The sequence below is a fragment of the Phyllostomus hastatus genome, unplaced genomic scaffold (genome assembly GCF_019186645.2).
Source record: "Phyllostomus hastatus isolate PE091 unplaced genomic scaffold, TTU_PhHast_1.1 phas_scaffold_182, whole genome shotgun sequence".
Taxonomy (NCBI): Eukaryota; Metazoa; Chordata; class Mammalia; order Chiroptera; family Phyllostomidae; genus Phyllostomus; species Phyllostomus hastatus.
The window spans coordinates 31,221,308-31,233,354 of NW_025334013.1; the positions used below are offsets into that span (position 1 = coordinate 31,221,308).

Consider the following 12,047-nt stretch of genomic DNA (forward strand, 5'->3'; position numbering starts at 1 on the left):
GTGAGTGGACATTTGAGGTTGTTTCTAATTTTTAGTTGTCACAAAGAATAAACACCATATTGTTGGGTCCTGCTTTTTTTTTTTAAGATTTTATTTATTTATTATTAGAGAGGGAAGGGAGGGAGAAAGAGAGAAACATCAATGTGCAGTTGCTGGGGGCCATGGCCTGCAACCCAGGCATGTGCCCTGACTGGGAATTGAACCTGCGACACTTTGGTTCACAGCCCACGCTCAATCCACTGAGCTATGCCAGCCAGGGCAGGTCCTGCTTTTTTTATCCAATCTGGCAACCTCTGCCTTAAGTGACTGTGCCTTTATGACATTTACGTTTTACGCACTTACTGGTGTCATTGGGTTTTAGTCTGTTAACTTGCTATTTGTTTTCCATTTGGCCCAACTGTACTTGTTCTCCTTTTGTTATTTTTCTGCCTTCTTTTGGAGTGGTTGTTTTTTATGATTCCATTTTATTTCTTTTGTTGGCTTGTTAACTATGCTTATTCACTTTTCTTTTTCTGTAATTTCATTAGTGTTTATAATATAAAATTTTAGCTTGTCACAGTTTACTTTAAGTGTTGTTATACCACTTCACACTTAATGTAAATATGCTTCCATTCTTCCCTCCCAGCTGTGGTGCACAGGCCTAACTGCATTTGGCATCTACGTGTGTTATTATAATAAATTATTATGTTTTCTTTAGAGCTTTATTATCCTTTAAAGAGATTTTAAAAATAAAAAACAAGTGATGTATATTTACTTGCATGTTACCATTTTTTGTGCTTTTTCCCCTTTGCGTAGATCCAGGTTTATGGCTGGTGTCATGTCCCTTCAGCCTGGAGGACTGCCTTTAACATTCATTCTAGTGCAAGTCTACTGGCCATGAATTATGTCAGCTTTTGTATGTCTAAAAAGGCCTGTATTTTGGCTGCCTTTTTGAAGGATATTTCTGCTTGGTATTGAACTCTGTATTTAATACTTTAAGATGTTTCTTCACTGTCTTCTGGCTTGCATCTTTTTCCAATGAGAAGTCTATTGTCATTATCTTTTTTCTTCTGTAAGGATAGTTATCATCAAATTTGGAAAATTTTCAGCAATTACTTCTTCAGGTATTTTTTTCTGTCTCTCCCTCGCCCCTTTTATGGGACTCTACTATCTGCTCTGCTTGAAGTTATCCCACGGTTCACTGTGGCTGTTTCCCTTTAAAAATTTTTGTCTTTTTCATTTCAAATAGTTTCTCTTGCTATGTGTAGATTCACTAATCTTTTCTTATGCAATAAATCATCTCCTGGAAATGGCATCCAGTTTAATTTTCAACAGAGACTCGTTTAACCCCTAGAAGGTCTATTTAGATTTTGTAAAATATCATCATCATCTCTCCTTAACATGCCATACTTTCCTATATCTTATTGAAAACATAGACTGTAGTTAAAATGACAATTCTAATGTTCTCTTCTACTAATTCTATCATCTGTGTCATCTTTGGGTCAACTAACCTCCCTCTACCCCAGTTATAGGTCATACTTTTCTGCTTGTTCCATGCCTGGTAATTTTTTATTATATATAAAACACTGTGAATTTGACCTTTTTGTATGCTGGATACTTGTTATTTCTTTTAATATTTTCAAGCCTTGTTCTGGGACACAGATTACTTGGAAATAGTTTGATATTTTTGAGAACTGTTTTTCAGCTTTGTTAGGTGGAACTAAAGTGGCATTTGGGACTAATTTTTCCTTGCTGCTCTCCCATGGGTTACCAGGTTTGCCCCCTCTGGACAGAGGCAACACAGGCTCTTCCCAGCCCTGTGTGAGCACCAGGAAGTGTTCCACCTGCTCCTTTTCTGGGTTCTTTCCTCTGCTCAGGGAGACCACAGGGCTCTGTGTGGGTCCCCTCTTCCCTGTGCTATTGCTGGGAAATCTTTCTAGACAGTAAATTCAGGCAACCCTAGGACACGCCTTGTGTGTTTCCCTTCCCTTAGTGATCACTGTCCTGCATTGCTTGTTGTGTACTCTTTGACAACTGCTGCTTCTTTTTTGCCCAGCTTCTTACAACGTGAGAGGGTAAATCTATTCCTTGTTACTCCATCATGATTGGAAGTGGAAGTCTTTCCAGATTTATGTTTTTAAGGGTGTCTTGTTTAGAATAGATTATAAGGGCAGAAGCAGGAATACCAATGAGGAAGCTGTTTTAGGAAAGAGATAATGGTGGCTTGGTCCAAGGTGGTAGTGGTGGAAAAAGTGAGACATGATCAGATTTTGGATATTTTTTAATGTTAAAACCAACAAGATTTATGATGAATTAATATATGAGAGAGAGAGAGTCATCTAGAATGACACATAATATTTACATTATCTTCATTGTATATTTGAGAACACCAGTACATAAGAATTCATGAGACTTGCTCAAGGTCAAACAGCCAATCTCAAACTCAGATCTTCTAATTACAAAGCCCTGCTCTACTTACCACACTGACACAGTGGCTGTGAGTAGTATAAACCACAAGTGCTAAAGTAGTTCAGAGAAAAGAAAGACATCTTCCTGCTTGAAAGAATAAAGGAGAATTCACACACACATACAAAAACCTCATTTGAGCTCATGGTCCCTAGAGAATGGGTAGAATTTGGTAAGAAGGGAGGACACACGTGTTGAGGGAAGTAGTGGAAACCCTTGTGCAAAAATCCGAGTTTTCCTGCTGCTCAGTATTCCCTTGGTCTGGGTGAGCTTTCCAAATGTCATTGTAGTTCCATATAGTTTCTCATGTTCAGAACTTCATGGCCTAGAGTTATTTTTTGAGAATATTTGTATCTTATTCTTAGAACAAGGGGCTAAAATAAGCATAGGTATACTTCTTTGTAAGAAAACCCAAAAGACAAAACCTTATCTAAGCAAAAATAGATTCTTTCCAGTAGGATTAATTTGAATGACCATGTAAAGCAGTTTGAATTATATTCAAACTATGGTGGGAAGCCATTCAGGGTATTTAAGAAAGAATTCACATGACCTAATCTATGGTTTTAAAAATACTAAGTCTGGTTCACGGTGAAGAATGGACTGGTGGGGACATGGGGGTGGACAGGAAGAACCAAAGTAGGAAGAAGATCATTCAGAAATCTTTTTAGACTTAAACTGGGGGCAGTGAGAATTGTTTAGGCTCAGGATATACAGTCATACCTCAGTACTCATTGGCTTCAGAACTCATCAAACCCTGTACTGTTGCATTTTGATGAGAAAAAGATGTTTCTGCACTCAACACTTGCTGGAGACTCATTGCACTTGCTAGAACTTGTATGGGTCATAACACTGCCCTGCAAGAGAAAATGCTTCCTTATTTGATACTTGTCAGTTTTGGCACTTGTCACGAGTTCTGGAATCAATTAATGATGAATACAGAGGTACCACTATATTTTAAAGGTATTATCCACAGAACTTGCTGGTTGTTTTGGATGTTGGTTGGATGTTTTGGATGAAAAAAAGAGAGAAGAACCGACAATGACTCACAGGTTTTTGCTGAGCTTCTGGATGAATGGTGTTGCCATGTAATGAGATAGAGACAACTTAGGGAGGAGTAGCAGGTTTTAGAGGGAAATTCAAGAGTTCTGTGCTTCTTTAAGATGCCTTTTAGACATCCAGTTGGAGATGTCAATAGGCATTTGGATGTATGAATGTTGCATTCAGTAGCAAGCACAGAATCAGCAGTACTAAGCTGAGTATCATCATCATAGAATTGAAGCTATGAAATTAGAAAAATCATTTAGGGAATAAGTATAGGGAGAGAATAAAAGATATTTCAGATCTGAGCCTTAGTGTACTTAATGATTTAGAGGTCAGGAAGAGAAGGAACTAACAAAGGAGAATGAAAAATGAGCAGCTAGTGAGATGGGAGGAAATATATTGTGTTCTAGAGACTAAATGAAGAAATATCTCAGGAAGAGTTACACAGATATTAGATGGAACAACAGAATCCAAACACACAAAAGTGCATCATTCTACTTATCGGAATTCAGCAAAACAAAATGAACGTGTTGGGAGAGAAGAGAGTGGTTAGGGCACAGGGGGTTGGCAGGAAAAGGGCACGTGGGAGCTCTCTGCAGTAGTGCATTATTCTGTCTCTTGTTTGGTAAGTTGTTTTGTGGACATATACAGTTAAGTCTCATCAAACAGAACACTTAAAATCTGTATATGTCATTAACTGTACATTATATTCGTGGTGTTTTTGTTTTTTTTTTTTAGAAAGGGAGTTAAAACTTTCAAGCAATATTGACAGGATACATAAAATGAGGGTTGGTAATTGCATGTTGTCACCAGTGACCTGGAAAACAGTGGTCTTGGTGGCAGGATGGGAATGACTATCTAGAGTGAGCTAAAGAGAGACTAGGAAATGAAGATGTGAAGATGACAAGCACAGAACTGCTACACAAAATTTTTCCTAAATAGAAGAGAAGAGAAAGGGGTAACTTTGGGGAGGTTTGTGAAAGCTTTTATTTTTTTAAGCTGGAAGAAATGACAGCATGTTTCTATGATGATGAGAATGATCCAGGAGAAAGTGGACATTCACAGCATAGGAGAGAGAAGGCAGCGCGGGTGCAGACTTCTTGAATAGGGAATTGGAGGAGTTGACTTTGATAGGAGCATGGGCTTTCATTCTGCTTATATAGATGAGGAAGTAGAGTGTATGCTATAGATTTAGGTTAATAGATTTTTGTCAAGGAACATGTAGTACTACTTTATGTACCACTCCCTCCCCATCCAGTTGAATAAAAGGCAAAGTCAGCAGGTAAGGGTGAGATGTGGGGAAGGAGTGCTGGAGGTTTGGGGACAAGATGTGGAGAGAGAGCGAGAACACACGCAATGTGTGCACATTGCCTGTTGCTGAGGTAAATGTTGTGTGGTTCACAAGACCCACTTGATGTTTATCATCATAAAGAGATACCAGCCAGCATGACTTAAAATTTTTCTTCAGTCACCTTCAGCTACCCAAATACAGCTGCAAAATAGATGGAAGGTTGGGTTTAGAAAGGGTTTCACCAGGACTGTGGTGTCCTGGGGAACAGCAGGTTTCAGTTAGAGCTAGAATGTAAAGTGTTGAGAAAAGAGATTGAATATGTAAGAAGTTTACTGATGACAGACTGAGTTCAAGGAGGCACAGTGTCAGCTTTCTTTGAAGCTCAAGGAGCTGAGGGACACTGTTGAATTGGAGAATGGAAGTCTTGGACATTTGATGGTGACCAAGGTAATGAGGGGTACTTGTGATTACATTAGTTATGGTGGTTTCTTGGGGAAGGGCACTTGTCATTTCTCATCATAATCTTGTTCTTGAAATTGATTTCAGTCTTTCCAGTGGCTTTTCATCAAATTTCCAATAGTTCTTTTGACAGTCGTGCAGCCCTACAGAGTCTGTGAGGCCCACCCCCATAGCTTCTATAGCCTACTTCTTTTCCTGTCATTCTCCCCTCCTGCCACCCACTTGACTTCTTTGCTATTTCTTGAACATTCTCTTTCTCTCTTTTTTTTAATGTATTTTATTGATTATGCTATTACAGTTGTCCCATTTCCCCCTTCTCTCCCCTCCACCCTGTACACCCTCTCCCACCCATGTTCCCCCCCTTTAGTTCATGACCATGTGTAATACTTATGAGTTCTTTAGCTTCTACATTTCCTGTACTATTCTTGGCCTCCCCCTATCTATTTTCAACCTACATTCTATGCTACTTATTCTCTATACCTTTTCCCCCTCTCTCCTCCTCCCACCCCCCTGCTGCTAGCCCTCCATGTGCCCTCCATTTCTGTGGTTCTGTTCCTGTTCTAGTTGTTTACTTAGTTTCTTTTGGTTTTGCTTTAGGTGTGGTTGTTAATAATTGTGAGTTTGCTGTTGCTGTCCTTTTACTATACATGTCTTTTCTTTATCTTCTTTTCTTAGATAAGTCCCTTTAGCATTTCATAAAATAAGGGTTTGGTGATGATGAACTCCTTTAACTTGACCTATCTGAAAAGCACTTTATCTTCCCTTCCATTCTAAATGAGAGCTTTGCTGGATAGAGTAATCTGGGATGTAGGTCCTTGTCTTTCATGACTTGGAATATTTCTTTCCAGCCCCTTCTTGCCTGTAAGGTCTCTTTGGAGAAATCAGCTGACAGTCTGATGGGAACTCCTTTGTAGGTTACTGTCCCCTTATCTCTTGCTGCTTCTAGGATTCTCTCCTTCGTTTTTACCTTGGCTAATGTAATTATGATGTGCCTTGGCGTGTTTCTTCTTGGGTCCAACTTCTTTGGGGCTCTCTGAGCTTCTTGGATTTCTTGGAAGACTGTTCCCTTTGCCAGATTGGGGAAGTTCTCCTTTATTATTTGTTCAAATACGTGCTCAATCTGTTGCTTTTCTCCTTCCCGTTCTGGTACCCCTATAATTTGGATGTTGGAACGTTTAAAGGTGTCCTGGATGAGGTGTTCCTCAATTTTTTGAATTCTTATTTCATCATGCTTTCCTGCTTGGTTGATTCTATCTTCCTTCTGGTCCACTGTATTGTTTTGAGACTCAGATTCCTTCCTTTCACTATTGGCTCTCCTCCGCGTATCTTCCTGCATCTCTTTTATGGTAACCTGCATCCTTTCATCTAAATTGCGCCCAAAATCATCCAATTCCATGAGCTTTCTGATCACCAGTGTTTTGAACTGTACATCTGATAGATTGGCTATTTCTTGGTCACTCAAAAGGATGAGTCCTGGGAGACTGATCTGTTCTGTTGGAAACATGTGTTATGTCTTTCCCTGTCTCTCCTTTTTTTTTTTTTTTCCCCGGTCTGTTTGCTCTCGTTATGGTGGGGGGCAGAGCCTTAAGTGTTCACTGGGGCTGGGCACCCCGGTCGCTAGATTGTGACGTTATATGTGGGGGCGGGAGCGGGAGGGAACAATGGCGGTAGTTCCGTTCTCCTGGGCGCAGACCCTTCTTTGGGATCCTGGGCTGCGAGCTCTGCCCTGGTCCACAATCGCTGCCTCACTGGGTCCGCCAGCCGCAGCTTGCGTACTTAGGGATCACCGCTGCATCATTCTTGCACCCCGGATGGCTGTCGCGCCGATTTCGCGCCAAATTTCCCCCAACCTCCGCGCGCCGCCAACCCGCGCCAGCCCAGCGCCCGCCTGGCTCGTCGTCTCCTACCCGTCTGGATGTACGGGTCTACTTCAACTTCTTGGCTGTCCGACTTCCATTCAGATAAATCCTCTGTCAGTTCTGAGTGATATTCTATCTGTAAATTATTGTTGTTCTAATCTTGGTTGTGCGAGGAGGTACGGTGCGTCCACCTATTCCTCCATCTTGCCGGAAGTCTCTCTTTCTCTCTTTATCTTTTCTCATAGTACTATTAACTCTAGTTTGAGAATAGAGACTTTCTCTCTTCTTCCCCACTGTTGACCTTCTGCACCTAGAACAGTGCCTGGTGCATAGTAGATGTTCGGTAAATATTTGTTTGGATGAATATATGTGACAAGCTTCCCTAATGCCTTTAAAAGATGGGCTGACTTTCAAATAAATGTTTACACACTTTTCAGCAGCAGCAGGTGGAGCATGAAATGGCTTTCCATCATGACCTGGTTTACTCTAAGAAACCTCAAGAAAAAGCCTCAGGCATTAACATGTAATAGTAAACCATCTTTAGAAGGAACCCAGGCCTGTTTTGAAATGTATGGTGATATGAGAATATTACTTAATTCATGGAGTAAGCAGTTTAAAACAAATAAATTTCATAGATTAAGTTAATAGTTTTGTTTTTATGGCTAGAACATTAATTTTTAGGGGATATGAGAATATGTATGACTTGTGATTTTGTTTTCTAACTCAAATTTGCAGGAGTTATTCTTCATTATATACCATTTAAGAAATGATTGTTACCCTTAGTGAGTTCCTTGTGTTTGCTTGGGTTGCAAAAGCCAAAATGGCAGTGGAAATACAAAGTAAAAGTTAAACAGTGACAAAAGTTATTCCAAGGTGGAACACAGTAAGTTACGAAATTTCACTGGTGCAAACAGTAGTTGCTAACCCAGTTGAAAACAATGTACCACGCAGTCCATGGAATGGTGTCATTCTTTTGTTCCTCTGTAGCCATTCAAGGTCTGTGGGCCTGTGGTATGGCTCGGTGATAACCAACATTTGTGCTTTCATTGCAGTTGTCGGACAAGTAACCGTAAGAGTTTGATTGTGACCTCTAGCACGTCACCTACACTACCACGGCCGCACTCACCACTCCATGGCCACACAGGTGAGTGCTTGAAGGTTAAGAAAGGTGGAATGGAAGATGCCCAATTTCTTTTCTCCTTCTTACTTTATGTAGTTCAACACATTATATTGTCACTTCATTTTGCTGACTGAAGTATATAGAGCTCATGAGCATGCTTTCTGTGGGAGAGTGTGTTCAGTCTGTTTTTGATTTAGTTGTTTCTCGCCTTGACCTGTCCACATTTTTTTTTGGTCTTGTGCTTATCTTGGGGCTAGGTATGTATCCTGGGGCCATAGCCTCTGTTCTAGTGTATTAAGAATGTGTTATGGCTGCAGTTACCTGGGGCCATGTGATAAGGGCTCCATTAATATTTTGTCCTATCATGCCCACAGATTAAAACTCACAGTGGTGATTTTCTGCCTAATGGGACTTCTGATAACTTTCCCTCTGTTAGAACAGGAGTCAACAAAAGTGAGAGAAATATTTGCTTTATGTCAACATTGATTTCACATACTGGAATTGAAGCAGATGACCTCATGCTTTCAGACTCTGCTCTACATGGGCCCCTGCAGACAGTATAAGGATGGATTTGCTTGCCTCTGGCTGAGGAATATAAAAATTATAAGGCAGAAGACCTCATTTGTGCTAGCCATGTATTTTGCTCCAGATGTGTATTCTTGCATCCCAGAGGAGCCAGATGAGGTGACTCGGGTGTTGAAAGGATGCCTGCACTGCTGTACTGTTCATTGCTACCCTATTTACAGTGGAAGCTCCAGACCTAGGTGTAAGGGAAGTGGAGCAGACTTGAAACCACAGGAAGCCATTCAGAGCTGGCTGCCTGGGTTTGGTAAGCCATGGGCCTTGTCTGTCTTTGGGCAGTAAAAGGGTACCAAAGCAGTGAAACAAAGACAGGTACATTCCACTTGGGTTTGTTTCTTTGCTCACAGTTTACTGTGTCTTGGGAGAGAGGGAGTGAGGGTACATGTGGCATAGTTTGAGCACCTTGAGAGTCTGGTGATTCTGAAATTGATCGTTGTCCTTGATACAAGGGTCTCACTTTACTGGGCCCAGATCAAGCTATTCAGTATGCTCATGGCCCTTTTCCAAGGATCAGTTAAACTCTCAAACACTAACTCTTGCATTAGAAGACAGCACCAAGAACACAGGAGGAAGACCCAGGGAATTGAAGCCGTAATTGGCCTTCAAAGCAAAGATCTTACTGTGCTTAGGTACTTAGCCCCAAAAATTGACTGGGTTATGTATTAGCTCAGATAGTGCATTCTACCCTGGAACTTCATGAAAACTCAGCATATATCTGACCTGGCCTTTTCATCATATAGAAGTAAATTTAGCACATCTGGTCCTTGCACATAGTTTCCCAACTGTAACATGAGTACTGGGCGGTAATTACTGTTGGCTGCTCCTCTCTGAGATGATTATCTCTCTATTTAGATTCCTGGCAGTTACAGCTTGGGACTAAATCTTCCCTACTCAGGTGGCTTTTACTGAGAACATCATCTGGCCTTTTCAGCCAGCCTGGGTCTGTGGACTCTAGCTTTGAGTTAATATCTGTAACATGCTTAGTTATCATCATAAATGTTAGCTATCATTATTATTTCTCCTCAAATCGCTGCAGAAAATCCAGGCAGACCTCAGATCAAGGGAGGAAGAATTGATTTAAAAGCCTAGTTCATGGATGTAGACCCCACACTTACCCAGCTGGTGAGAAAGACAGCACTGATTGTTCCATACAGATCCAACTTCACATCAGTTATGTCCTCAGATCTCACAGATCCTGGTATTTGGGTCTTCAGGATTTTCAATGGTTTTGTCATTTCACTTTAAAGTCTGGAATCTGTTAAATAATATGAGACCTATTGATTTGAAATTAGCCCACTTATTTTACACAGTTCAGTTCAATATTAATTATTTACTATATATAAGTGGATTACAAATACAGTAAGTCAGTTCAGGAGGCACTTAGCCATTCTGGAAATGTAACCTTTCTAGTTAATTGTTGTTATTTTTTTAATTAATAAACTTTGCTTTCTAGAGTAGTTTTAGGTTCACAGCAAAATTGAGCAGAAAGGACAGGGGGTTCCGTATTCCTTCTCACCATACACGCACAGTTATTACCAATATCCTGAACCAGAGTGACACATTTGTTATAACTGATGAGCCTGCATTGCCACATCATTATTATCCCAAGTCCATAGTTTACATTAGGGTTCACTCTTGGTGGTTTTGTATATTTTATGGATTTTGACAAGTGTATAATGGTATGTATCTACCAGTGTATTATCATATGGATAGTTTCACTGCCCTAAATATTCTCTGTGCTCTGCCTGTTCATTTCTCCCTTGCCCAGCCCCTGGCATCCACTAATCTCTTCACTGTCTCCACAGTTTTGACTTTTCCAGAATGTCTTATAGTGGTTGGAATCAGACAGTATGTGGCCTTTTCAAGTTGGTTCGTTTCACTTAGTAATATACAGTTAAGATTCCTCCATGTCTTATCACAGCTTGATCATTTCTTTTTAGCTCTGAGTAATATTCCCTTGTCTGGATGTACCAGTTTGCCCACTTGCCTAGTCAAGGACATCTTGGTGACTTCCAATTTTTGGAAATTATGAAGAAAGCTGATGTAAAAATCTGTGTGCAGATTTTTGCGTGGACTTAAGTTTTCAGTACATTTGAGTAAATACCAAGAAGCATGATTGCTGGATCATATGGTTAAGGGTATGCTTAGTTTTGAAAGAAACTGCTAAATAGTCTTCCAAAGTGTCTGTACCATTTGTAGTCGCACTAGCAACAAGTGAGCATTTCTGTTGTTCTGCAACCTCACCAGCATTTATTTGATGCTGTCAGTGTTTTGGAATTTGACCATTCTAATAGGTTTGTAGTGGTACCTGCTTGTTTCAATTTGCATATCTTTAATGACATCTGATGTTGAACATCTTTTCATATGCTTACTTGCCCTCTGTATATCTTCATTGATGAGATACTTGTTCAGATTTTTTGCCCATTTTTAAATGGGGACCATTTTTAAATGGGGAACCCAAGTGTGTTCCCTGACTGAGAATCAAACCAGTGACCTTTTGGTTCACAGGCCAGCACTCAGTCCACTGAGCCACACAAGCTAGGTCCTTCTTCTGGTTTCTTCAGGAAGAGGCTTAGATGACTAATTTTAGGTCCTCTTTTCTAATACATGCATTTAATGCTGTAAATTTCTCTCTAAGCTGTGTTTTGCTGCATTCCACAAATATTGATAAGTTGTATTTTCACTTTGATTTAGTACAAAATATTATTTAATTTTTCGAGATTTCTTCTTTGACCCATGTGTTATTTCAGTGTGTTGTTTAATCTCCAAGTATTTTGGGATTTTTCAGTTATCTTTCTGTTATTGATTACTAGTTTAATTTCATTTGAAAGCAGACATTGTATGCTTGCTGTTCTTCTAAATTTGTTAAGGTGTGTTTTATGGCCCAGAATGTGGACTGTTATGGTGAATATTCCATATGAGCTTGTGAAGAATGTATATATTATTGTCATTGGATGAAGTAGTCTATAGATGTCATTTATATCCAGTTGACTGATGGTGCTATAGAGTTCAACTCTGTCATTACTGATTTTCTGCCTGCTGGATCTGTCAAGTTCTGATAGAGGGGCACTGAAGTTTCTGACCATAAAAGTGGATTTGTCATCTCTCCCTGTCATTCTAACAGTTTGAAGTTCTGTTGATTGGCATCTGCACATTAAAGGTTATGTCATCTTGGAGTATCGACCCCTTTATCATTTTGTGATGCCCCTCTTTATCCTGATAACTTTTGTTGCTCTGAAGTCTTCTCTGT

At 40.1% G+C, this 12,047-nt stretch overlaps 1 protein-coding gene across 11 annotated transcripts in view; it reads left to right on the plus strand.

The window, feature by feature from the left end:
• MAST2 (microtubule associated serine/threonine kinase 2) overlaps positions 1-12,047 on the plus strand; it is a 161,764-nt gene that overhangs the window by 116,323 nt on the left and 33,394 nt on the right. For all 11 annotated transcript variants that reach the window (XM_045859962.1, XM_045859951.1, XM_045859960.1 and 8 more), the window contains one exon: positions 8,148-8,239. In XM_045859962.1, coding sequence (XP_045715918.1) covers positions 8,148-8,239 — 92 coding nt within the window. The remainder of the gene's footprint in view (positions 1-8,147; positions 8,240-12,047) is intronic.